Here is a 27,817-nt window from a genome sequence, read left to right as displayed (position 1 = left end):
CCTACTGGTTTATTCGATAAAACTATTTAAAAAAGCCATCTCCTTAATTATTAGTTAGCAGTGATGTCGCAATCTGATTTGCAGTTGTCGATAAGAATACAGACAACGCTTCCCGCGTCAACGTGTCACGCACTGGTCACGCGCTGAAAAAAAGCCTTTTACTTGACGTCGATATTGTGGTCGAGAACACGTCAAAAGGCAAATCTGCTGTGGACTCACTCGGCTACGCCTCGTAAGTCGATAACATTTTGACCTCTGTAATGACAAATATCGTTGTGGATAAGAGTACAGACTACGCTAAACTGCTGCTGAGTTTTTAAACCTTAAAACCCCTAAGAATGACCATCCAATTTCTGTCTCTACTATATTACTACTAATCATTTATTGAGAGCGTGAGAATAAAGTAAATGATCACCAAGCTACGAAACTTTGACTGTTAAATAAATTTTCCTTGTCAGCGTCTAAGAAAGCGTACAGAGAATATTGTTACAGATGTTAGGTTGGGAAGGGTCAGTAGCCGAACCTCGATTATCTGGGTTTTTTAGTTATCCGGACTCGTTCCTCTGCTCCCAATTTTTCACGAATATCAATTGGTTACATTCAAGGTGTGAATCAACTTTTTCCCATCAAACAAAGCAGACGTTCTCAAACAATGCTGACCCTATTTCGTCAATGTAGCTTCAAAGAAAGATAGAATTAGCGACGAGGGTACGCTCTAGCAGCTTAAAACTGATTGTCATCTGAATAACGAGCTCGTTATTTTTGGCTTGAGAAAGGAGAACAGAACCTCCAGCAGCCACTTAGTAAAAGAGAAAAAAAAGTTATTCACAAGGTTTAAGGACCGATGAAAGGTTCCTAGCAACCAGCTTGTCAATTGTCATTATACAAGCTGTAAACAGTATACAGTATAATTCTCCATCTGATTATCCCCACCCAAGAAAAATAATAGTTCGTGTGCTCGTCTCTTCGTTTTGAAATCAACACCTTAAGGAGTTAAGGCTGATAGTTTCTAAAGAAACTTTTTGGGGCTGCGTCGGTGGGGGTAACGAAATAGTTTGAATATATCAACAAAGTTGAAATGGTAAATTGGCCACCGTAACAATTATAAATGCTGACGTTTCGAACGTTAGCCCTTCGTCGGAGCGAAGGAGTTACACAGGAGATCTAAAAATATCAGGAAAACAGTGTTTTTTGATTTCGACAGTTCAATTTTTTTAGGAGGTTCAATGCGTGCTAAGACGTTCTTTCAATTAGAACGGTTTGGGAAGCTATTGAATTATTCTCCCATCGGTGAGCAAGACGGGAAGGAATGAGTGTGAGCGGTTGTGGGTCTCTTCGCAAGACATCGACTGAGGTTTGCAAATCGGAGAAAATAAGTAAGTTATTTTTTACCCGCCAATGAATCTTTTTATCTCGAATAGGTCAAAATGGTTCTTTTTTGGATCGAAGGTTGTCAATGGTTCAACTTGCGGAGTCTCTCTTTTCCATCTTTCTTTCCAAGGTGGCGAGTTCGTCGATCACAAAATGACCGGGAAAGTACTCGGGGCGAGTTTTAAAGGGTCTCAAATGCAAGCGCCACTCGTTGTGCCCAGAGTAATATGCGTAATGGGGCTGATGGCCGGGCAACTCTGTACCAACCCCTGAGAACACCCGTAAAAGTTTAGGAACCGCGCCCGTCTATCATTAAAAGGATGTAATCAACTCGTCGTTTACGCTTGTATTAAAAAAAAATGTGATAAAGTGAAAAGGAGAATAAAAATCTGCTCAATTGAGGGCGCGTAAAGTTCGAATTGGTATTCGTACTGGTAATGGTTATAATAATTTAGTGATAAAAACGAGTGATAAAAAATAGGAACGACGTTTCGATTGCTCCACGGTCATTTTCAAGTTAGAGTTCATGAGTAAATTTCCGCATATATACGATTTCTGAAACAATAGAATGAAGGTAAAAACCAGGTATTTACATATAAACAATAAAGCTGATAACTAATAATAAAGTGCAAGAACAAAGTGTAGATAAGCGGTGAAAAGGATGAAAATTAATTAATATGAAGTGTTAAGCAAACAGCTTCGCGCGAATAGAATCGCTCTCTTTGTTCACTTTTGGCTTAAGGTCCCGAATAAAAAGCATTTCGAAAATCAAACAATCGAACTTGTTTGAGCATTTTCTCAGGACCTTAAAGTTCTTTGCGATTTCACATGGTTCGATTCCATGTTCTCTTACATGGTTGCCGACTACCGATCGTTTATGTTCCTCCACACGTTGCTGTAGGTGTCGGCTTGTAAAGCCGGCATAATCTGTATCGCACAGATCACACTTAAAGAGATATACAACGTTTTTCTGGTTGACAATTGGAGGTTTAAGTTCCTTAGCTTTGAGCTCATCTTTGATCTTGCGGCTTGTGTCGCGAACGCGATTTTTCTTTATTCTCAACTGAACACAACGATTTACAGGGAGGATAAAATCCTCCTTCTTTTCGCACATGGTCTGAAAGGAGCGGTCGCTAATTCTCGTGGAGTGGTCGCTCGGCCCTCCGCGACACTCCCCAGCCGAGAAGTTCTAACTGTCAATGTTTGGGATTAAAGGAAATCTTTTCAACAAAACGAAATGGAGTTATCATGGCCAAAAAAAATTTAAGAAACCGGATAACAATTTGCGATCAGGATCAAATGTTCAATAGTTTGTTTAGAGCTTGTCTTGCTTTAATAGCTGCCTTCCGGATTGGGCGCTAAGTGGTAAGTTTTTGTTTGCTTCTCTGGTGGCTTGCATCATACTGGTCATCCTCACTTCGGCTGGGCTGGATTGGGCTTTCTCGTTGTTCAGCACATTCCAGGGGGTACAAGAAGTTGAGCGTACGGTTTAGCAACTTTCCTGTAGCTGTTCGGATTGTTGCGGCTCTGATTTTCCCGTCTGTACTTGAAATTAGTTCCTCCACAACGGCTAACCTCCAGGTACCTCGTGGCGTGTTTTCCTTCAGAAGTACAACGTCTCCTTTAGTGAGTTGGGTTGAGGATTGTGTCCTGGGAGCTTTTAAGTGGTTCTGAGTCCGTTCACGTAAACTCAGAACATAGTCGTTGAACCATAGGTTCCAAAATGTGTCAAGATGTTTCTGACCCTTACGCCACATGTCAAGGAGTTTTTGTGAAGAACTCAATTTGCTAAGGAAATCTGGGTCTTGCTGTCGATCTTCTTCTGCTAGGCATGGAACGCCTGTTTTTGGGTTAAGGCTGAGGAAATTTCCTGGGGTGAGTGTGAATCCAGAGCTGAAGTCAGCTCCTACGTGGACTAATGGCCGGGAATCGATTGCTGCTTCGACTTCCTTTACAACAGTTTCCAGTTGAACTATAGTAAGACAAATCTTTCCAATACTCTTTCGAAGGGACTGTTTCACAAGACCGATAAGTCTTTCATAGGAACCACCCATCCAGGGGGCCAGTTCAATGGTGAAGCTCCACTTTATGCCTTCGTTGGCCAGGTAACTTTGTGTGTCAGGACTTGTCATGGAGAGTTGCCATGCTTCTTCAACAGTCGACTTTACTACTTTGAACTGGGAAGCATTGTCGGAAATTATCTGTCTTGGTTTTCCACGTGTGGCAATGAATCTTCTAAGGCACAACAAGAGTTGTTCAGCGGTCATGTCATAAACGACTTCTAAGTGAACAGCCCTAACAGCTAAACAAGTATACAGACACAACCAGACTTTTTGGGTTGCTGATGGCTGACTGACTTTCACATACAAGGGTCCAAGATAGTCCAGACCAGTGTATGTGAAGAGTGGAGATTCTTCTATTCGTGATCATGGATAGAGAGCCATTGCGGGCATTCGGTATGGTCCTCCTTGATATCGTCTACATCTCAAGCATTTGGGTAGAACTCTTCGTACAGATGATCTTCCTTGTGGAATCCAGAACTCTCTTCTGGTAGCCGCTAAAGTGTGAGATACACCTGCATGCATCAGCTTTTCATGGAAGCTGTTGATGACTAAGCTTGTGAAGTCATGGTTCCTTGGATGGAGTTTTGGGAACGCAGTATGTTCTGGAAGGTTTTCACTGATTAATCTACCATGGCACCTTAGTACTCCGTGTTCATCCAACTGTAGGCCCAATTGGTTCGTCAGATTGTTTCTTGAATTTTGTTTGACTGCATTGATTTCTGGTGTAAATGCACTCTTTTGGACATACTTCCCCCACATGACCTTTGCTTGACTTATTTCGTCTGATGTAAGCTGTTCTTTGGTTGTGCTCTTCTTCTGTAGTTTTCGGATAAACCACAAGACCCAAGCGCTCACTCTAAGTAGTTTGGTAAGCGAGGAGTTATTTCTTTCGCTGATCCCAAAGGGCGCAACTGACTTATCGAGTGATGTTTTGCTGGTCTCTCTTGGTATTCCAGCCAGTTTTGTGGTCTCATACATAACACGTGGGCAAGGAAACTGTTTGGTATTCTGTTCAGACATCTTGCTGTCAAATTGAATTGACTTCCATGACGGCCATTGTGATGGATGATCAGTTAAGCACGATGGGCCATGCCACCACAAGTTATTCTGGATAAGTTCATCTGCTGAGACACCTCTGGTAGACAGATCGGCTGGATTTTGTGAAGTGGACACATAGTCGAAATTGATGTCCCTGTGAGAGGTAATCTCTCTAAGTCGGTTCTGAACAAACACAGGTAACGGCTTACAGGTTGTTATCCAGTGAGGTACACACTGTGAGTCGGTCCACAGAAATCTATCTGCCACGGACAACTGAAGTTGCTGAGTTACATAGTTCAGGCATCTCGTTCCAATAAGAACACCTGGCAGCTCCAACCTTGGAATGCTGAGTTGTTTGGCTGGTGCGACGCTTGCTTTCGAAACTACCAGTTTGACAGTCGCTTTTCCATTTACTGAAGAGTAGAGGTATACTGGTACTGAATAGGCTTTGGCAGAAGCATCTGTGAAGTAGAATAGTTTGTGTTCTTCTCCACCAACATATCTGGGTAATGGCTGTGAGGACAATGGAGTCAGGCCCTCATATATCTTGTTCCATTCTTGTTGACTTGACTGACTGAATGTCTCGTCCCAATGTTTTTCTTGTTTCCACAGTTCCTGAATGAACAGCTTTGCATTCAGTGTGCCTGGGGAAAAGAGGCCCAATGAGTCGTAAATTCTGCTGACAGGCTGTAATGCTTCCCTTTTGGTGTTCGCGTTGGAGGAGAGATTATGAGATCCATTGATAAAAATGGTATCTGTAGTCAAATTCCAGGAGGTTTCTAGGACTTTCACGGTTTCTGCACTGGTTCTATCACATTCTGGGATGTTCTGGAGAAATTCAGAGGAGTTTGAAGCCCACTCACGAAGATTCATTGATGCAGATTGGAAGAGGGTTTTGGCTTCTTCGTACAGCTCCTCTGCTTGTGTTGATGTTTCAACGCCTGTAATCATGTTGTCTACGTACATATTATCTGCTATCTGATGAGCGATGGGGGTACCAGCCTTGGTTAGATGATTCTTGATCGTTGCAGCCAAGAGAAATGGACTGGATATCATACCGAATGGGACTCTGATGAATCTCAGTATTTGAACATTGTTCTCAACAGTAGGCTTGGAAGGGTCTTTTAACCATAGGAACCTTGTTACATCTCTATCATCAGGTTGCAGACCCACTTGAAGGAATGCTTTCTCTACATCTGCAACTAGAGCCACTTTGTGAAGCCTGAACATCAAGAGAAGGCCACATAAATCCTCCAATATGACAGGGCCACGGTGAAGGCTTTCGTTTAGGCTTTGATTTCTCTTCCTGGACTTTGCGGAGGCGTCAAACACTATTCTAAGTTTTGTTGTTGTCTTCTCGGGTGTCAGTATTTCGTGATGTGGAGTGTAATGTTTCAAGGTGTTTTTACAATCTTCATCTGGGACGACTTCCACAATTCCCTTCTGCACTTGGTCCTGGATTACGGCATCATATTTCTGGAGATGTTTGTCATTTCGTGACAGTCTATTGACTTGGAATCTCAACCTTCCCATTGCCAGGTCATAATTGGTTGGTAATAATGGAGACTCCTCTTTCCAAGGCCAGGTTACTTGGTATCGTCCGTCTTCAAAGCGGATTGTTTCGTTAAATTTTTGCAAAGCTTTGTCATCTTCATTTTCTTGTACAGGCTCTCTGATGCCCAGGGTCTCAAGCTTCCAAAACTCTTCAAGTTGTTTCTTTTGTGCAGGTAATGGCTGCTTGTCATCAGACTGAGCACTCAGATGTACACTGATAGGACTGGACGTGTAGGTCAGCCTTGAGATGGAGCTGTCTGGTTTGTCATCATGACATTTCACTCTGCCTGTTAGGATTCATCCCAACTTGGATTCCATGAGGTTTAATCCTGGACTGACTGCTTTCATTGCAATGTCACTAGAGAAAATATCACAGTAATAATCATTTCCTAGCAACAGTTCTATGTTGTCAGTTTCTGTAGTTGAGGGTACTGAATCGGCAAGGGGGATATCCTTCAGTAGGTGACTGAATTTCTCTGGGTTGAATTACGTTCGTTGTAGGTTACCGGTTATCGTGGGTACAACATTGACTCTTAAATGCAGAGATGATCCACCCTTTGTTAAAAGCCGGAGTTCAGTGATCAGAGTGTGAAGCTCTCTGGGTTTTGATGCACTGAATGTATACACAGTTAGTGTTTCTGATCCTGTGATTGGCAACTGGAGTTTTTCTGCTAGCTCGTTGGTGATGTAGGTCCTTTGGCTGCCTGTGTCTAGAAGCAATCTGGTGGTCACTTTTCTTGATTTTTGCAAGTTTTCTACTTCCACGGTTGCAGTTTGCATCAGCACTTGTTCGTCAGAGGACAGCAAGGTATGTTCTGTAGCAACAGTAGCAGATAAGGGTTCACTAACAGAATGTGCCATTTCTGAGGACTTCTCAAGTGGAAACTTCTTAATGCAGAGACATCTGTGGTGACGATTTCTTTGTTTGCAATAAACGCACGTCTTCTTCACTGTACAATTTTTCTGTTGGTGACCTTGTTTGAGACAGATAAAACAGTGCCCCTTGATCTTTTCTTTCCTAGCTGTCACAGTCGGGAAAGTTTGACACTCATCACTCCAGTGTTGTCCATTGCAATAAAGGCAAATCATTTTCCTTCTTCCTGTGAGATTCTGCGGTTGTTTGGTTTCAGACAGTAATGCACCTGTAGTAGTGTTAGAACCAAACTGGGTGACTTGTGATGTAGACCACATGTTTCCAACCGAGCCTTTGTAGTCAACTTTGTAAGAAGTTTGCCTATCTGCATTTTCTCTGTTACTAATGTACCTATGCAACTGATCTCTGAGTAGCTGCACTGTCCATTCATCATCATAATTTTTCTGTTCAGTCAGGTGGATGAGAACATCTTTGGGTAGTTTAGCCATTATCAGGGACACTAGTATTTTACTCTCAATATTTTCTCCAAGAGCTTCTAATGATCTAAGGTGTTTTTCAATGAGATCATAGTTCTTACGTAGGGCTGATGTTTGACTTGAGGAGGCAGGTAAATCCATACGACTAGTATAATGAACATTGACGATGACCTCATTTTGTCCATAACGTTCCTTCAACAATTTTATGGACTGTTCGTAATTTGCATTAGTCAGGGGTAGACCTGAGATAACATCTGCAGCATCACCTTCTAGCTGAGCTCTGAGGTAATTCATTTTTTCTACTGGACTGAGAGATGGATTAGAATGTATAGCTGAGTTAAAGGAATCCCAGAATTCCTGCCAATTTAGGAGCCCTCCACTAAACTCCTTGAAGTCAAGCTTAGGTAATTTTACAGTGTTAGGATTCGTACCTTGTTTAGAATCAACTTCTAATTTCTTCCTCAGTTTTTCTTTCTCCAGGGTAAGTCGTTCTGTCTCAATTTGTAATTTCCGGTGTTCAATTTCGGCCTTCTGTTGTTTGATCTCTAACATCTTCTCTTCGAGTTCAAAGTTCACCTTACTTGTCCCTCGTTGTAATTTGAATTCCATTCGGTCCTTTATCATGGCCATTTTTGAGCTCAATCCTACCACGGCGTCTTCTGCTTCCAAAACTAGATTGACAAATTCATCATAATCTTTCATGACTTTATCGTGTTCTGATTTACTAGCGAGTTCTGCAGCAGCGTCAAGTTGCACGCGAAGGCTTTGATAAACAGTTAAATGCGCTGTAGACAGTCTCGCTTGTTACGGGTTTCGTCAAAAAGTTGCTCTAAATCACCATCGATGGGACGTTCCTTCATTTCTGTCGCTGCTTCAAGGTTGATAAGGACACGCCTTTTCCTTGGGGCAATAAGTCTTCTTATGTCGCCCAAATCTGTCATCTTGTCGGCGGTTTCGGTTAAGAGGACGGTTCAATTCATGGCTGCTGTTGTTGATTTCGTCGATCGAGCGAATTCGTAATTTTTGTCTTTTTCTTTGTTAAGATTCTTCTCCGGTTTAAATAGGGCTTTCCTCCTCGGAAGATTAACGTCGGAGTTTCGGCAGTGGATGTAGTCGCTCTGCTACCATGTCGCGAACGCGATTTTTCTTTATTCTCAACTGAACACAACGATTTACACGGAGGACAAAATCCTCCTTCTTTACGCACATGGTCTGAAAGGAGCGGTCGCTAATTCTCGTGGAGTGGTCGCTCGGTCCTCCGCGACAACTTGTAAAGACAGAATGTACTTCGGTATTTATCTTCCAGCTAAGATCACTAAGTTGTTCGCGTAGTTTGTTTGCTGATCACAGATCGCTGAAGGGCAGGGGTACCCTAACGGATATTTCACCTGCTTGTTGCGAGGGACGCTTGTAATGATAAAAAATAACGCGTGGAATGAGAAAAAATAACGCGTGTAATGATAAAAAATAAGAGTAATAATAACAATAATAATTATTATAGTTAAAACTTCTTTTGGGGCACAGGTACGTAATCTCAGCGCACTTTTCAGATGAAAGAAATAAAGAAATATATAACTTCTGAAAAAAAACAATACAAAAAACTTAATAACTGATTAAGTAAAAGTGTTTCAAGTTTCTTAAAAAAAAAACTTTTGCACTTTAATGTTTAATAGCAAGCAACTTCAAAGAGTTGGTACAGCTACGGAGAAAGAACGAGCTCCGTATGTCTGGGTCTGACCGTCAGGTACTTCCAAAAACAGACCTCTGTTTGCATAACGAAGATTTACGGGCGGAGGCCTTTTTTTTACGGGAAAGAGGGGGAGATGGGAGTAATCAGTTCCTTTTTGATCTATTCCTAACCCAAATAATTTTACACGAACGGCAAAGCAATAGGAAAACTGAGGAATTTTTGTTACCCCGGCTCCACTTAAGGTTATAATATGAACAGTACAGTACAGATTAGGGGAGCATATTACACCGTAACATCGGTATGCATATTCTCCATACTGTTATCGACTCATTTCCTCTGGCACTGACAAGGAGAATTTGTTGAAAAATGAAGAGACTCTTAAGTAGGTTGTTATTTCCGTTATTCTCGTGGCCTTCATGTGTGAGTCAGGGTTGAAACTGTAAGTAGTAATGAGCTGCTAGACATTCGTAACGTTCAAAGGGTTAATATGTACAGGCTGAGCCGCATACAGCCTGAATGGCTAGTCTAGAAGGGTAGCCTACAGTGAACAGAAAGTTGTGATACGAGTGACACATGCGTATCGCACGCCTGTGCATATCAAGATTATATTCTCTTGTGCACATAAATCCATTTTTACAAGATAACTTGAACATAAAAAAAAAAACACGAAAATAAATAATAACAAGGAATTAAGTAAATGACGCTAACTTGAATCAGAATTCTGAACTATAATGTGTTTGTCTTTCCCGATGATCTACATTGCGCTCACAATTTCTAAGCAAAATAAGTAGAATTATTATCATTAATCACTCATTTACTCTTCCGTCAAACAGTAGTTATCTATTGGAAAAAAAACCTTCTGTAAATTTATATTGATGTGTACTCCGAATTGTGACTGGTAGATTTAAAAACCGTTGTAACGCCTATCCCAGTCGTCCGCTGGGAAACGGTCGTTTCGTCTACGAGTAGTTTCATTATAGTAACGAACAGTTCGCAGACGTCTCGGAGCATTTCGCTGACGTCTCATATAGGTCCTTTTGGCGTAAGTATTACAATCTTAACGGAGTTAGGTTGTTTCAGTACAAACTGAAAGTTGATGAAAGGGGTAAGTTTCTAAAGAAACTGTGTTACTGCGCTGGTGGAGGTAACAGCGTAAATTGATTTTATCAACTGAGTTGATATTGTAAATTGGCCACCGTAAGGAGTTTAAAAGCTGACGTTTCGAACATTGGCCATTTCGTCAAGACGAATGGTGGAATTGAGGGTTGTGTGTGTTTACATGCAGAAAGCGGAGCTACGCTACGCTATAGGTGGAAACATGGTGATGAGAAAAACAAAAATAAATCAGTGGAATACTTCCATAGGTATCGTTGATACCTATGGGATTAAGAGTACCGATTCGAAAGACAAACTTTTGTTAAAGAGTTTTGCAGCTTTCCGAGCTGCCTTAATGTAAGGAAAGGCCGGAGATTGCCTTATACTGATTAGAATGAAAAGAAAGATTGAAGTGTCTGGCGACTGGTTTTGATGTGTCCTTGTCATTCCTTTCTACATCGCGAAAGTTTTCTCGGAATCGGTTACCTAGTCGTCTTCTTGTTTTGCCAATGTATACCTTTTGCAATAAGTGCATGTTATGCAGTAGATGACATTAGCGGAGGTGCATGCGACGTGATCAGGAATCTTAATTGATCGTATGAAAAGATGACGAGGGAAAAGAAGACTTAGGGACAACCTAGGCCTCACGCACAACGTGCAGTCGAAGAGTTCTCATATAAAAAGCAGGCAGTGCATGATAAGCCCTAATGTTGTACCGTATGAATTCAGACGTGTCAGTCGAGTGAGGCCAGGCATGCTAAACGATAATTTAGTTTTCCGAGCTTTCGCCGATCTACGGCATCATTAGGGAATGTCGATGGAATCTTTGAAGTGAAGAGTATATCAGGCGAGGTGTTAGGCCAGATGGTAGAGGATCAGCAGACAGTAGAATAGGAAAGTGGCAGGTATGTAAATGCAATATACGTAGAAATAGGTCTATGAAGAAAATAAAAATAATCAGGGAGAATATTATTGTCAGAATTAAGGATCTTTGAGTGCAGAACACTCCTCGCTAATGATGCCGTAGAGCGGCGAAAGCTCGGAAAACTAAATTATCGTAGCCTACCTGGCTTCCTTTGGTATACAAGTCTGACTTGATAACACTATGCTACTCAAGGACAACATCCAACGTTGTACCGTATGTCAACTGTACAGCATTTTATTTGTCACTTCTACGAAGAAGACAAAGCAAAGACGAGACGTTTGTGAATGATCTGAAACGTTTGTTAAACGAACTATGAAACGTCAACGAACTGACCTGAGACGTGTGCGAAATGATCTGAGAATTTGACGAGAACGACTCGTAGGCGAAGTATTAGCAATTTTTTCGTCCCTTACGTTTCCGCATAACGACAGTTTACTGCTCAGTTCATTCCATAGCACTCTAATTTTCCCAAAGTGTGGTAACCTTCTTCGGGACGGAAATCTTGGTCATAATAGCTTCCCGTATCGCCAAATCTCAACTGAATGACGGGAAGATGGGACTTGTTTGTTAGAAGACCGCTGTCCATCCGCCAAGTCTGTTTATTCTCATCGCAGTTACAGACCCACGATGGGTTAACACACGAGCCGTTCTTTCCACAGGCGCAGCCATCATATACTGGACTGGCCCCATCAAAGTAGGTCATTTCTTCACCGTCACGTGACACCCACCATGCATATTCATTCCTTCTAATTCTAGAGTCAAGGCACTCGTATTTGATGAACTGTTGACAGTTGGTGGAAAGTTCTGTTAGAACCTTCAATTGAGAAATGCTGGCGGGTTTGTAATCGATGTCGAGGGAATATGAACCAACCGGGTCAAAACCATCTACATGTGTTCTGTTCTCGCTGTCGTGACTGACAACTGTCACTCCAACACCACCTATGTCAATCATGTTACAGAAAACAGGAAATGGATCCTCACCAAGAATACCGTCAGGATCAATGAAATGATCACCACTGACGTCACTGATGTTGACCTTTACTTTGGTGCAGGTTTCGGGGTACTTGACATAAATAATGACATTTGTTTGAATTGAGCTGAATGCATTAGACGCATGGCAAGTGTAGGTACCATTATGGGTGAAGTTAGCAGATGAAACTGTCAAGTTATTGGAGGAATCAATAACTACGCCTGAGGGTAATGACGAGGTGCCATTAAACACCCACGACATCGTTGGTGTCAGGTCGCTAAAGGCAGAACAAGGCAGCGTGAGACTTTCATCGGCCTTCACTGTTGCATTCGACGGCGGCTTGATGGTGAATTTGAGAGTTGAATACACTCGGAGGTGAAGTGCAGATGATTTGCTGCCCCGAATGTTTGTGGCAGCACACAGATAGGAACCACTGTCTTGTGTAGAGACGTTCGACAGGGTTAGACTTCCTCCATTTACGAAGCTTCTTGAAGTAGGTAGCAGTCCTTGAGCCTTGCTCCATGTAACTGAATGTGGCAACGGATTACCAGTCGCGTTACAAGTCATGGAAACATTTCTACCCTCCACAGTTTCGATTCTATCAAGACTAACTTGTACTGATGGAAGTCCTAGAATCAAAAATAGCATGTCTTAAAAAAGATAGCAAAGTCGGAAACTAAAATAATCATCTATTGCTTCATTGCAAATGACTTATTCTGTTCAATTTTACCGCATTACTGATGTTTTTCACTGTTCAGCAACAGCGTAAGATGTACAGTACCCTACTAAAGTTCTCATTGGTTTGCTTCTAAACAATCTCTGTCGAGACTTGCTGTAAATAAATAAACAGACGAATCCGTTGATCAACTTACCTTCATTACAGTTTTGTCCCATCAGCCCATTCCTGCACACACAACGATAACCTTTACGGGGAAAGCCAGTTTGACAACTCTGGGCCACTGGGCAAGGCTTTTTAAAACAAACGTTCTGTAAAATAAAGCATAAATTACTACGGTTGGGTCTAAGGTACAGTCGCAAAGCGTGTTTGGTTTTGATACAAAAATCATTTATGCACGACTGACACCAATGTATCTATGCACTTTTGCATTTAAATTGCATGCATGTATTTCGTCCATACACTCAGCCTCAGATGCAATCTTCATCCTTGGATCTATGCATTTATACATCCAGGAAGTCGCTAAACGAGTTATCTGGGCAATCGTCTGTCAACTGTGCTTTCGTCACCGATGCAGGTAGGGATCAATGCATTTATCACCTATGCATCCACGTATGTATCAATGCATTGAATTTTTATCCTCACATCCACGTACTCCATTATCGCTTTTATCTATTAATTTCCTGCCACTTGGATTTGGTATGGACCTTAATTCAGTACAAAGGCAATGAAGTTGCTATTAGGTATGGGTTCGAATCCCATCGATGCCTGGCCCCGGTTGTTCGAAAGTTGGACAAAGCTATCAACTAAATAATTTGCTTTCCGTGGGACGGCATGGTGGGTTTTGGTCAAAACGTTTCCGCTGGATAGCATTTCATCCGCTGGATGGCGTTATCCGCACTTTGAACAACTGGGCCTTGTATTTTTTCAGGAGTCTCCTCTGAAATTTCTCGAATTACACCCCAGAGTTCGAATAGCGGCGACTCACCTTAAATGATTTGTAAATAGCTCCTCCTCTGTATCTCATATTCAATGGATGAGCAACATCATCGGAATCACTTAACTCACACAAATATGTCCCATCGGGAAGAGGTTTTAGATTGTATGATATACAGTTATTCTCCATGTAACAATTTACTTCGCAGGCACTGGCTGATTCTGTCTCCATGGTCTTGAACACGTGACCAATTAGAAAGAAGCCCGTGATTGTCGGATTCATCTCCACTTGTCGACAATCTTCGTCTAAGAAAAAAATAAGATGGGATAACAGATTGCAAATGTCTCGAAGAGCTTACAATTATAATCAAACTTAAAACTCCCTCTCATGTGCGAAGGCAGACAGGATGAGCGGATGGGAATTACATATCATTTTCCAAATTTTGAACTTTATGAAGTAATAAATGAAGAATATCAGAGTTTTTTAAATGTTATGCTTTGATTTGATAAATAGGAAGTACTGTGGAAAAGAAAGAGTAAAAAATTGCAACTTTCTGGGTCAATCCACCACTGGCGAACAAGTCTAAACAGAAATAGCATTAAACCACGTCCCCGGCTTTAAAAACGTATCTCAATGATAGGCATCGTGCGATGATGATTTCTGAATCAGCTTCATTTCGTGTTCCAGAGAAAATTTACACATATATAAGATTTCTGTATGAAAGGGAAAACTTTATCAGTGAAGGGGGAGGGGGTTGCAATTGGAAGCCTCGGAGAAGAGGAGATGGAAAGGGGATAGGAGTGAGGAATTGAGTGGAAAACGTGGGAGAAACGCAAAAATACGAACAATCGTGATTCATTAATCTGCATTTCGCAATAAAGGACGATAAAAGGGAGTCATGGGTGGGGAAGGCGGGAGAGGAGAGCGTAGGCAATCTCAGATTCTCATCCTTGCCTCCAGTCCCCTTACGTTTCATGCCACATTAATACAATGGTGCCAAAATTTTAGGAGTTAAACTCTAAGACGGGGCAAGGAAAGCTGTCGTTACATTTGAAACGGTCTAGAAACAAATGAACTATGTTTGAAAGTCGTTAAATTAAAAGCGATCGTAACTTTGTTCAAGGGCACATCATTTTTTTATCATTATTAATTTGGCTCATAAAAGGGTTAAAATTCAAAGGTCGTTTTAGAACATCGTTTAAGATGGAACGTTAGGCAGCCTGAATTTAAGGATAAATAATAGGCGGATAAAGAAAGTAGAACAAAATTTGTAATGAGTCGTTTCGAAAAAAATTAAATCCTTGCGTGGACTTTAAGCCACTTTACTCACCTTGCTGGAATGCAGCATAGATACACGCCAGAATTAAAGACGAAAGCAGTACCGATAATTTCATTGTTGAGAACTTCATTTCTCTTCGTTTTGTGAATTTGCCTCTATGCCAGTGCGTGCGATGGCAAAATGAAAAGTTAACAATGTTAGCTCTGGACAGTTCTCCTTTCAACCAGTTGTGAAATATTTATGGAGTAGTCATTCGTTGTCGCAGCAAGACGCTTGCCTTTATGATGATTTTGGTATTCATAACTTCTTTTTTCGAGGAAAATACACATCGCTCGAAAAAGGCAAATATCTCGACCACGTCTAAGCATTCATGAGCAATTTCCCGTTAAGAGAACATTACGGAACATTTCACTCTAACACCTCAATGATTTTTAAGGTTTCTTGAGATAAATCAGTATGTTGATTTTAGCGAAAAACAGCTGCCAAATAGGAATGAAGTCCATCTTCGGTTTCTTTCATCGATTAATGTTACACAGAATTTTAATCAAGAAGAGCATTAAGACATGTACTGAGAGCAAATCAACGCTTTTTGGTTGAGAAAACCATGGCTTAAGTCTTCAAGTAACTTGATTGGAAATTGCACGAATAACAATGTGGAACTTAGAACACAGCTCGAAGTCTGATTTGATGTTGGACGTAAAATAGTGAAATACAATAGAGGACGAAATGTTTTGTTAAACATGTAAATAAACATGCGATATTAGCTGTGCCGTAGAGAACTGTCTCAAAAAAACTATCAAAGTTAATGATGTCCATAATTATATTTACACTGCATGTGTCTATGCAGTGTTGGTATCAGAAAAAAACTAACGGCTTAAATTGATTTATCATCCCTGCTTATGGGACGAGTCATAATCTTTGTAAATGTTCACAAAACAATTTGTCGTTTTCCAGTTCTTTATTCATCGAGTTGTGCAATTCACTCGCATCGTGCGCAACGAAGCCCCTTACTTATAAAACATGGTGGAGGGTAAATCTATTTTCTCAACAATCAAGTTCAAGTGTCAAGTTTTTCAGTAGCATTTCAGTTTTCCAAGTGTGTGATATCCTTCCTCGTTAATCGCACCACTGTCACCGAATCTCAACTGAATAACAGGAGGGTCGGATTTGATGGTCAAAAACCGCTGTCCTTTCCGCCATTCCTCATCGTTGGCGTCACAGTTACAAGGCCATTCTTGAGTCGGACAGGTGTTAGTCACGTTACATGCACAGCCTTCAGTAGCTCCTCCCCAGTAGGTTTTTTTGTCACCGTCACGTGACACCCACCAACTAACTCGGCCTAGACGTATCGCAGCATTATAGCACTCATATTTAATGAACTGTTAACAGCTATTTGAGGTTTCTATCAATCCTTTGATTTGGGAGAGGCTGCTGTCGTAGTACTGAATGTCACGGCGGTAGCCACCATGTGATTCCCTTCCACTGACGTGGAATCTATCCTCACTGTCATGACTGATAATTGTCACTCCAATGCCTCATTTGTCAGTCATGTTACAGTAAACAGGAAATGCATCCTCGCCAAGAACACCGTCAGGATCAATCACGTAATCGCCACTCACGTCACTGATGTCTGTCTTCACTTTGGCGCAGGTTTCAGGATACTTGACATAAACGGTAACACTCGTTTTAATAACGTTGAGTGAATTAGTCGCACTGCAAGTGTAGGTACCACCATGGGTGAAATTGGTGGAGGAAACGATCAAGTTATTTGAGGAACCAATTCTTGCATCAGGAGGTAGCGATATGGTCCCCTTATACATCCACGACATCGTTGGCGTGAGATCGCTTTCAGCGGAATACGGAAGACTAAGAACTTCATCAGCCTTCACTGTTACATTCAACGGGGGTTTGACGATGAACTTGAGAGCTGAATAGACTTTAAGTGGCGTGGAGGATGACTTTGCACCCCAGATGTTTGTTGCAGCACACACATATGAGCCAGTATCTTGTTTGGTGACGTTTTCCAAAGTTAGATTTACTCCTCGGACGATACTTCTTTTGGAAGGAAGACTTTCTTGAGACCTGCTCCACTTAACTAAGTGTGGAGGAGGAGTACTGATAATATTACACATCATGAAGACTTCTTTGCCTTCCTCAGTCTCGATAAAATCAGGAAGCACTTCCACGGATGGAGGTGCTATAATTTTCACAATTACACAGTTAAAAAAAAAATTAAATTAAAACTCTTTATTTCCAAAAAAAAAAAGACAACAACACATTACACTGAATATTAAACCTGAATAAGGGGAATAATATGGTAAAACACAAGTGGATCCTTTGATAAAAGATACCTTCGGTACAGTTTCTTCCAAAGAGTCCACTGCTGCAAACACAGCGATAACCTTTGCTGCCGAATCCTGTTTGACATCGATTGATCGCAGGACAGGGATTACTTGAACAAAGGTTCTGTAAAATACAGGAAGGTTTTAATTGCATTGGTTCAGATTGCACGAAACGATAAAGTATAGTCCTTAATTTGCCGTTTTTACTCGGTAACTGTTGCTATTCGGCATTGCACCCACAAAGTGGTTACACGATGAAGCATAACAACATGTTATACATGGACTTGGACGACATAGGATAACATGACATGACATATCCAAAATGGAACGAGGTGAAGGTGACAATGTATGAAGTGCCTCAAATAATATGGCATTGCATGACATGACCCAACATGTAGCAATATAGCAAAACATGACGTGAGTGAGAAGAGAATTTGAGAAGAATTTTAGAAGAATTTGCTACCTTTCTAGAAAAGCAAGAAATGGTTAGATATTCTAGTCTTCTCGGATATGGGACGAATAAATGGAGGTCCCGTCTCCTGCAGATGTGGGGGCAGGAGACGTTAATTACTCACACACGTGATTACCGTGTGATGGATGTCCTCCCCTGGGGTGGGATGGGTGGGTTTACTGGGCCCGCTGTAATTGGCGCAAGCTGTTGCGGTGTCCCTGCCTGTCGGCGAATCTAATATATAAATTAGAAGTGACATATCGTGACGTGACGTGACATAAAATGACTCGAGAAAAAATGAAACGGCATAAGATGATGATACATGACATGACTTGCACGGAAATATAGCGAAGGATATCATGATCTGAAATTGGATGAGATGACAAAACAGGAGAGAAGGAACAACCCTATTCGATATCGTATTACATGATATAATGTAGCGGGATATGAAATGACATGGCATGACATTATTTGTAATCGTATGACATGACACTTCTGGGATGATATTGGGTGGCACGACGAGACGTGAAATCGTACGAATCTTCACGCTTCATATATAAGGCATGGCATGTATTTTGGGGTATATTTAGCTCTGAAAATTCTGTCTAATGATATGTAAATACACTACCGAACATACAACCTGGCTTACCTGAAATGATTTATAGACAGCTCCTTCTTCGAATTTGACATCCAAGGGATGCATTTTGTCAGTAGAATCACTCAGTTCACATAGATACCTTCCGTCTGGATACTCTGGTTGTCTAAGGTTGCACGAGACACAATCAGCATCCATAAAACAGTTCACTTCACAAGCGCTGGCTGATTCTATCTCCAGTTTCCTGAACACGTGATTTTCCAGGTAGAAGTCGTGGATCGAAGGATTCATTTTAACTTCTCGACAGTGCCCTAAAAATGAAGGAATAAAGACTTATAGGTCAGACACCGCACCACTCGTGCGCGTGTGCCAAGCTTACCTCATGAATTATAAGTTAAGCAGAACAATATAAGATTTTTCAGTCGGCTCGGCGAGCAAATGATAAAGAACTTTTGGCTCTCGAATTGACATCATGGCTCTGACTCATCTTAGCCGATTTCTAAGGGCTTAGACTTTTTAGACAATTCAGAATTTCACCAAAATAATTTAATGGGTGGTTGTAATAAGTAAGTGGCTATTGATTATGAAGAAGGTGGTTATAATAAATAAGCTCGTTCTCCTCGAGAGAACGAGCCTATTCATTCCCAACAGCTAAGATCTGGGAGTGTAGATAACCCTGAAATGGAACAGATCGTCCTGTCAGACCAATAATTCTTCAGCATTGTTGATCTTTCAGTCAACCTGTATCACTTTGAGTTTACGAGGAAGTGACGATTCGAAGTGGTTAGGTTCCCTTGCTTCTTTTTCATCATTTTAGAAACTGTTTTGCATAATTTTGCAACCAGTTCTTATGCAAGTAATTGACTTTTTTCATCAGTAGTTACTCATACAGGCTGTTTGCTGAAATAACGTGTAGTTTCTACTAATTGAAAAGGAGGATCAAGTTCCGATTAAAACGTAAATGACCAGCACAACGTATAGTTGTAATTACGTGCATTTACATTTGCGCATAGCATTGGACTTGCAAGCTCACCTTTACTCGACCCCAAGCAATTTCTCCCAAAAAATGTGAATAGGAACAGAACTTGAAACGTCTCCATGATTCCTCTAAGTTATGTTTTTGAAACGATTTTTTCCGAACTGACTGATTCATCTCACCACCTGCTGTCTATGTAAAAAATGGCTTTGTTCCATTTTTCCTCAAAATGGGTCAGTTATTTTTATTGACTTTTCTCGAAAACAGAGAATAATGAATCTTCCCTCAGTCTCAGGTGACCAAATATTTAAAGGGAAAAGAAACCTTTACCTATTAGCGTTAAAGTATGACTGAGCGGTTTCCAGTTTTGAAAAGCTCGCGAAATTTCTAATTTCTAATCAAAGAAAGGAAAAAAAGACCAATTACCCACAGCTTGAGGGCGGCTTGTTTTTAGACCCGAAACAAATGTTGGTAATTGAAATGCGAATTTCAGTTCTTGACTTTGTTCTCTACAATTTTTTATCTTTTCTAAGGACAACGTATTTGAAACTTCAAGCGATGGGCGATATTAGCACGCATCAGTTGCCTTAAGCTAAGCGGATGTCCTATAATTTTGCTTTAAAAAGGGAGAAATTGAGAAAAAAAATTGAAATAAACATCATCGGTGATAAGCGATAAAAATCTCTATTTTCCATCAAAGATAATTCCTTCGTACTGTGGCCAACAGATAATTTAAAATACATTCTCAAAGTTAGCCTCAAAAAAATTGCCAAAACCCTAACTGAACTACCCAGAAAAACGTTCATGCGATGGTCCAGAAGACCCGAAACAATTCCAACCTCGATTTTCCTAATCTCGAATCCAACGTTTCTCCAATTAGCCAAGCTTAACTCCGATCGCTGCGAGGTAAAAGAGAAAATTAAATACAAAATACTAAATGATACGAGAAAATTAATTCCTTCCAGAAACGACAAAATAAACATACTATATTTAGTCTTCCAGTGTTTCTTCTGGCCAGGAGGTCTTTCACTATAGAAAATAAAAACAGAATTCTTTTTCTGGTAAAAAAATATTTGGTGTGTAGCCAGCCATGTTAAAAATTGTAGTAAAAGAAATTAAAAAGTTGACACTGGCTAAAAATGTATTTTTCTAAAAAATCTTAATGTTTTTGTATACCTTTGATACAACAACTTTAAGAATTTTTAGAGCCATTAAAAATTTTCTAGAGATTATTGTTACATTTAAAAAATCCGTTCGAGATTTCGTTTTATCACGCATCGTGTACCTATACCAAGCAGGACGCCGTTCAGGACATTTGCATTTTTTATCTTTGCTGAAGAAGGCAACAGTATTAGCCGAAACGTCCAGAACAATATATTTTTAGCCAGTGTCAACTTTTTAATTCCTTTTACAGAAATTACTTCCGTTAATGTAAAGCACTTTATCTCTGATGTTTGTTTTATATTTGTACTCAAACTATAATGCATATGGTCTCTAGCACAAGAATTTTCTGTTTACATTTTTGTCAGCTATCATTCCTTCTCTCTCCTATTAAAAGAAGCTTTTTAGCTGTGTAGCATCAAACAAAACTTTTTACACTGTTCTCCAGTCTCAAACCTGCCCACTGTCAACCTCGTTTCAAGGCTAGCTCCTCTCAGCAGAGAAGAGAGAGCCTGGGAAGTACTCTGTTCTACTTTCAGTATATTCCATTTTTGGAATTTTCAATTTCAATTTCGTACCCTGGGCGCACTCATTTGATGGGTGAAAAACCCTACAAACAAACATACATACATACATACATACATCCTTTATTTGGTAAAGCAGGTTGAATAAATGGAAGCTATTGCTGATGTGGACCTGCTATCTACTTTATACTATAATAAATTTACATCTAAAAATATACCCTAATATTTAACAACATTGGTTCATACGTTAGCGTGCGTTCATCGAGATATGAAGCACGCGGGAAGTTTGGAGAGCACGAAAGATGCGTAAGAGTTGCTGGAGGCGTAGCCGAGAGCAACTCTAGCTTCTCGAGTCATATTTAGTGGCGACGTATGTACATTCACACTTAACAATCATATTTTACTCATATTTAGACATTTAAGTCAGAACCAAAGGAACTTAAATGGACACTGTATCGTCCTTAGTTTTTAAATCGCCTTCCTCGAAAGCAACAATAAAAACTAAAACTTTATGTTATATTTAAGGTATTAAACTACAACAAAAGTTCTTACTTAACATCAAAACAAACGATCCCCTATCTGTTAGCGTTGTACACTGCCGCTCCTATGAAACGTTTCGATATTCCCAAACACTTCCTCTAAACTGAAATATATAAAAGATCACTCTGTTCGTTCGGGCTCCGCGTGGTTTGACCCAGTTAGAGGGTCTGATGATTGTCATGTAAATAGTTAAGGGCTGAAAGTTTCAAAAGAAACTGTGGTGCTGCGTCGGTGGTGGTAACAAGGTAATTTGGTTATATCAACTGAGTCGAAATTGTAAATTAGCCACGGTAACAAGTGAAAAAGCTGAAGTTTCTATTAGCCCTTCGTCAGAGTGAATGGAGGAGTTGTGGGTTGTGTGTGGGTTTATATGCAGAAAGCGGAGTTACGCTATTGGTGGGAACATGGCGACGAGAAAAACACGAATAAATTAGTAGAATGAGGAGCGTTCGTTGATACCTGTGGGATTAAGAGCGCAGATTTGAAAGATAAACTTCTGTTCAAGAGTTTTGCGGCTTTCTGAGCTACCTAAATGTAAGGAAAGACCGCAGATTGCCATATATTTCTAAGAATGATTAGGTAAATTAAAGTGTCTAGCAAAATCATTTGAATATATCAACAAAGTTGAAATGGTAAATTAGCCACTGTTACGATTATAAAACCTGACGTTTCGAGCGTTAGCCCTTCGTCGGACCGAATAAAGTGTCTAGCGACTGGTTTTGATGCGTCCTTGTCATTCCTTTCTACGTCGCGAAGGTGTTCTCGGAATCGATCACCTAGTCGTCTTCTTGTTTTGCCGATGTATATCTTTTTGCAATAATTGCAAGTTATGCAATAGATTACGTTGGCGGAGGCGCACGTAAATTGATCAGTGATCTTAATGGTTCGTTTGGGCCCCGATATTTTCTCAGCGTTGTGATTGAAAGGACAAGTTTTTTATCGTGCGCGAGCGCATTTAAAATTGCCGGGCTTGGTCACCAGTTTGGAATGAACTTATGACCAAAAAATTGCCTATGTTTTTGTCGCGTTTGAATGAAATGAGTGGAGGCTGCGAAAAGATAATGCCAGTCTCTGGAACGTTTTGAAGTAATTTAAAGGTTTTAAGAATGGTCGATTTAACTGATTGATTGTGAGGGTGAAACGTGAGAGTGAATAGAATGCGGTCGATACTTTCCTTCTGTGACGTTTGTAGTGCTGACTGTCGATCAATAAGTTGGGCCCGGTGTTGACCCACTTGAGCGACAGAAACAGGGTAAACACGTTTTTCGAAAACCTGGCACATTAACTCTGATTTGTGGAAAAAATCAGTCATCACTACATAAACGACGAAGTCTTAGAAACTGAGAAAAGGGAATGGAATTCTTAACATGAGATGGATGCGAAGATGAATACTACAAGTGCTATGTGAGTCTGTAGGTTTTTAATACACACTAGTGCATAAACTGTTGCGTTTAATTGAAACTTTGATGTCTAAAAAGGATAAAGAATTGTTGGAAATTTCCTAGGTATATTTTAGAGCCGGGTGAAAAGAATTGACTGCGGTTATGAATTGAGTTGGCTCCTCTCTGGTAGAGGAGGTATAGAGTTCAGATTTGGGGCCTTTGTATTGGCTAAAAAATTGGTGTTCGACAAAACCTACAAAAATATGGGAATAGTTAGGTTAGTGTAAGCAAAAAGCAGCCGCTGATCGGTTAAACTTGGAATAATGAGTATTTTCGGTTCCTTTCCTCGAGTAAAATATAAGGCACATAATAGAGGCATATTGTCACTTAAAATAAACGATTTTTTGTTGAGAACATGATTTTCATGAATTATACTGTCCTGTATCTGACGTCGGCCATACACAGATCACAATGTAAAAAGTTTAAACCCAGCTTATGGCCTGATTTCATCATAGATGTAGAACAATAAAATACAATTAACGACAATATGTTTTTGTTAAACATGGAAATAAACGTGTGATATTATGTCCTCCATAGGAACTCCCTCCAAAGAAAAAAATTGGGTTTTTCCGTCATTTCATTTTCATTGTGCATGTATGCATTGTGGGTAAGACTACTAAAGAAACAAAAATACAAATTAGACAACTATCTTTGGCTTCAAGACAGGTCAAACTATTTTAAATATACCCAAAAATGTTTCCAGTTTTTCATTCCTTCATTCCTTGAGGTGTGCAATTCACGGCAAGTCAACAATATTTAAATCTTGTTTCTACGTATGCCAAAATCGAAACTGGTTATAAAGCTCGTCAATAACATTCCAGTTTTCCAAGGGTGTGATAACCCTCTTCATTAGCCTCGCCAGCGTCACCGAACCTCAACTGAGTAACGGGAAGATCAGATTTGATGGTCAAAAAGCCACTGTCCTCCCGCCAAACAAAATCATTTTTATTACAATTACAGGAATCGCCTGATCGGGCACAGGAATTGGTAATTCCGCATGCGCACCCCTGTGTAGCTCCGCCCCAATATCTCATGGGCTGACCATCACGTGACACCCACCAGCTAACTGAACCCAGGCTTAATACAGCACCCTTGCATTCATATCTGATAAACTGTCGGCAGCTGCTTGAAACTTCTATTAGTGCTGTGATCTGAGAAAGGCTCCTGTCGCGGTATTGAATATCACGGCTGTAGCTTCCAGGTGCGTCATATCCAATGACGTGGATTCTTTCCTCGCTGTCGTGACTGAAAACTGTCACTCCAACGCCTCCTTTATCAGACATGTTACAATAAGCACGAAATGGATCTTCGCCAAGAACACCGTCAGGATCAATTACGTAGTCACCACTGACGTCACTGATGTTTGCCTTCACTGTGGCGCAGGTTTCTGGGTACTTGACATAAACAGTGACACTTGTTTGAATGGATTTCCGCACAGTAGTTACATTGTAAATGTAAGTACCACCGTGGGTATAGTTAGCAGATGAAACGATCAAATTATTCGAGGAATCGATACTCGCACCATCAGGTAATGATAGAGTCCCAACATAGATCCAAGACATCGCTGGTGTCAGATCGCTTGAAACAGAACATGGCAGAATAAGAACTTCATACGCCTTCACTGTCACATTCGACGGAGGTTTGCTGGTGAATATGAGTGCTGAATAGACTCTAAGCTGAGTTGAGGACGAGTTTGTACCCCAGATGTTTACTGCAGTGCACACATATGAGCCACTGTCTTGTTTAGTGACGTTTGTCAGGGTCAAATTTTCTCCCTGGACGGTACTTCTTTGGGAAGGAAGATTTCCTTGAGATCTGCTCCATGCAACCAAGCGTGGAGGAAGAATACTGATAACTGCACATGTCATGGAGATGTCTTTTCCTTCCTCAGTCTCGACAAAATCAGGAAACACCCGTACGGAGGGAGTTGCTATAATTTGGAAAAAAAAAGGAAGAGAAACGTTTATTTAAAAAAAAAAAGAAAGAAAGAAAGGAAAAGGAGAAATTGAAATGATATTTTGGACATCATTGAGTTGTCATACGCTTGCTCGAAGGTTCTTTGAAAAGAGTCCAAGAGTCCAAGAGCAAGAGTAGTCCTCGTCTCGCCCAAAGAGGAGATTTGACAGCGAATCGTAATGTAAATTCCGATGAAATAAAATTTCGTTGAGCTTTGAAATCTTTATTACAGAAATGATTACCAAGGACGTAGGCAAATCTATCAATGCATCATACCCTCAGTGCAGTTTCGTCCCAACAGCTCATTTCTGCAAACACAGCGATAAGCTTTGCTGGTGAATCCTGTTTGGCATCGCTGGATCGCAGGACAGGGATTACTTGAACAAGGGTTCTGTGAAGCAGAGAAAGATTTAATTTTATTAGTTCAGATTCCAACGACAAATACGGCTGTGTCCTATATTTATTATTTATACTATGTATTTATCATGGCATCCAATGGTACTCTGTGGCATATTGCGACACGGCATAACCTACACAGGTATGACGCTTAAAAGCATGACATCTCGTGACATGGAATGGATAACATGACTTGACATTACATAAAGTGACATCGTGTGAGGTAACAACGTAGGACAGGAACGACTCATTATGGAGTAATAATTCACGACCTGACATGGAATGTTGTCACACAACATAACATGACTGACAAATCATGACATGACATGACATGACGTCAAAGGCAACGAGAATTCATGAGTTTTGACAACATTACATGACTTGAAATGCCATAGAATGACATCACCTGACATGGAACAGGATGATAAGCATGGTACTTGACATGGCATGACACGTGGTACCAATTGTTGACATAGCTCTGACAAATAGCCGAGCTCGCATACGTTACCTATTAGCATGAGTGAAAATGACATGAGTAAAAATGACAGGACCAAAAATTAAATGAAGTGACACGATACGGAATACGTTTCATATCATGACAACTTGTAACACGAAACGACACCACATGTCACGATATGACATGAAGGACCTGAAATAGAATGGCAGGACATGGTTTGAGATGGTATGAAATAACATTCCAAGGCAGTGTGGGCTTTACCATGTAACAGGGTTGCTGAATACGTAATACTGGCATATGAACAAATTTGTAATGACCGAAGAAATGATACCATCCTACCTGGAATGATTTATAGAGAGCTCCGGTTTCGTATTTTACATCCAAGGGATGAATTTTGTCAGTAGAATCGCTCAATTCACAAAGATACCCTCTGTCTGGATCCTGCGGCCGTCTCAGGTTGTACGAAACGCAGTCAGCATCCATAAAACAGTTCACCTCACAGGTGCTGGGTGATTCTATTTCTAACCTTCTCAAAACGTGATTCTCCAAGAAGAAGTCGTGGATCGTGGGATTCATTTTCACTTGTCGACAGTCCTCTGAGGATAAAAAAAATACTGCTCCACTCGAGCACCGAGGCTAACTAGTGAATTACGTCAACTCTGGCCACATATTCGAAGTGCTTGGCAGCAACTAAGGAAGGTCTAGCGAGAACTAAGAAATGTTTGGCAACAACTAAGAAATGTTTCGCCACAACAAAAAAAGTGCTTGATGACAACTGGGAATCGAAGGGATTGGCGACAACTGAGTAATGTTTGGCGACAGCTAAGGGGGTACTTAAGGATGGTTAGGCGTCAACTAGAAGGGTTTGGTAACAACTAATAAAAAGTTTGGCGACAACTGAGAAAGGTTTTAACGACAACTAAGGAGGGTTTTGCGATTGTTTGGAAAAAGTTTGGTGACAGCTAAGACATTTTTGGCGACAACTAAAGAGAGTTTCGCGAAAAATGAGAAATGTTTGGCGACAACTAAGGAGCGTTTGATGACTGCTAAGAAATCTCTTGCGGTAACTAGGGATAGTTTGTTAAAAATAATAACTGATCGGCGACAACTGACAACTAAGGAATGTTTGGCGGCATCTAACTAATGAGCGTTTGGCGACAGGTAAGGAGGGTTTGACGACAACTAAAAAACGTTTGCCTACATCTGAGTCGAGTTTGGCGACAACTAAGAAAAGTATGCCGACAATTCTGGAGAGTTTGGCGACAACTGAGGAATATTTAAAGGCAACTAAGGAGAGTGGTGACAACTGAGAACAGATAAATGGGAAAAAGGAGAATTGTAAAAAATCCGAAAAACTCCTTTTGCGGGAGAACGACCATAATAGTTACGAAAACAATAATCTCAGGGGGCTACGTGCAGTTTAAACAACAGATCTTCAGTTGAGATAGAATCCTAAAAAACGGATTATCTTTCGGTGAACTTGCGTCATCAAAAATCCACACATTATGGAAAATAGGTGTAAATCGTTCATAGAATTAACGACTTTGTAAAATTTTGCAATCGGGTCTACGTGCCTGTTCGTCAAAGCCGTGAGCGACACTTCACTTTAGAGTACCAGCATTTAAAGATGTGTTTCTAAGATAATAAGATATTTCAACAGGTTGAAAAACTGCGGAGGTCAAATATCAAGGGAAAAGTAATTGATAAGCGACACGTACAGTTAAGTGCATAGATGTTTTCGAATAGCGCGAACTGCATAAAACTCACATGCTCACCTTTGTTCGACGCCAAGCAATTTTCCCCCAAAAGTGCAAGTAGAAATAGAACTTGAAACATTTCCATAATCTCGCAGAGTTTTCTGTTTGGAACGGTATCGAGTGTCAATAGCGAAAAAAATTAATCTTGCTACATTGGAGTTATTGTTTATTCCCAGTCGTTGATGGACAGAATGATTCATCTCACCACCTGCTGTTTTTATGTAACTGAAAATGGTCATTTTGAAAGGAAGTATGTCAGTTTTTAAACATAT

At 40.5% G+C, this 27,817-nt stretch overlaps 3 protein-coding genes and 1 pseudogene across 4 annotated transcripts; all 4 read right to left on the bottom strand.

The window, feature by feature from the left end:
• Positions 1-2,729: 2,729 nt before the first annotated feature.
• On the bottom strand, positions 2,730-3,638 carry LOC148724530 (uncharacterized). The gene has a single exon (XM_088730227.1). It carries the CDS (start codon positions 3,636-3,638, stop codon positions 2,730-2,732), a length of 909 nt encoding a protein of 302 aa, XP_088586353.1.
• A 6,006-nt stretch (positions 3,639-9,644) lies between these two features.
• LOC148724529 (uncharacterized) lies at positions 9,645-14,179 on the bottom strand. Its single transcript, XM_088731657.1, has 3 exons — positions 13,721-14,179; positions 12,929-13,043; positions 9,645-12,685 (listed from the first exon to the last, which is right to left on the bottom strand). The coding sequence occupies exons 1-3, from the start codon at positions 13,949-13,951 to the stop codon at positions 11,526-11,528; spliced, it is 1,506 nt and encodes a 501-aa protein (XP_088587783.1). The 5' UTR covers positions 13,952-14,179; the 3' UTR covers positions 9,645-11,525.
• A 93-nt stretch (positions 14,180-14,272) lies between these two features.
• Positions 14,273-19,679, bottom strand: LOC148724528 (uncharacterized; annotated as a pseudogene). Its single transcript, XR_015991159.1, has 4 exons — positions 19,370-19,679; positions 18,391-18,647; positions 17,300-17,414; positions 14,273-17,145 (listed from the first exon to the last, which is right to left on the bottom strand). The product of XR_015991159.1 is annotated as an uncharacterized LOC148724528 (transcript).
• Positions 19,680-23,397: 3,718 nt separating this feature from the next.
• LOC148724527 (uncharacterized) lies at positions 23,398-27,817 on the bottom strand. Its single transcript, XM_088729316.1, has 4 exons — positions 27,564-27,817; positions 26,128-26,384; positions 25,212-25,326; positions 23,398-24,909 (listed from the first exon to the last, which is right to left on the bottom strand). The coding sequence occupies exons 1-4, from the start codon at positions 27,628-27,630 to the stop codon at positions 23,786-23,788; spliced, it is 1,563 nt and encodes a 520-aa protein (XP_088585442.1). The 5' UTR covers positions 27,631-27,817; the 3' UTR covers positions 23,398-23,785.

The sequence above is a fragment of the Stylophora pistillata genome, chromosome 8, assembly GCF_964205215.1.
Source record: "Stylophora pistillata chromosome 8, jaStyPist1.2, whole genome shotgun sequence".
Lineage (NCBI taxonomy): Eukaryota > Metazoa > Cnidaria > Anthozoa > Scleractinia > Pocilloporidae > Stylophora > Stylophora pistillata.
Note: the sequence above shows the minus strand (reverse complement) of the source record. Positions and strands in the feature narration are given on the sequence as shown.

Coding starts and splice junctions, on each gene's coding strand:
- LOC148724530 (XM_088730227.1), bottom strand. CDS start 3,638: ATGACCGCTGAACAACTCTTGTTGTGCCTTAGAAGATTCATTGCCACA.
- LOC148724529 (XM_088731657.1), bottom strand. CDS start 13,951: ATGAATCCGACAATCACGGGCTTCTTTCTAATTGGTCACGTGTTCAAG. Junction 13,044..13,720: donor CTATTTACAAATCATTTAAG/GTGAGTCGCCGC, acceptor TTTATTTTACAG/AACGTTTGTTTTAAAAAGCC. Junction 12,686..12,928: donor GGGACAAAACTGTAATGAAG/GTAAGTTGATCA, acceptor TTTTGATTCTAG/GACTTCCATCAGTACAAGTT.
- LOC148724527 (XM_088729316.1), bottom strand. CDS start 27,630: ATGGAAATGTTTCAAGTTCTATTTCTACTTGCACTTTTGGGGGAAAAT. Junction 25,327..26,127: donor CTCTCTATAAATCATTCCAG/GTAGGATGGTAT, acceptor TCTGCTTCACAG/AACCCTTGTTCAAGTAATCC. Junction 24,910..25,211: donor GGGACGAAACTGCACTGAGG/GTATGATGCATT, acceptor TCCAAATTATAG/CAACTCCCTCCGTACGGGTG.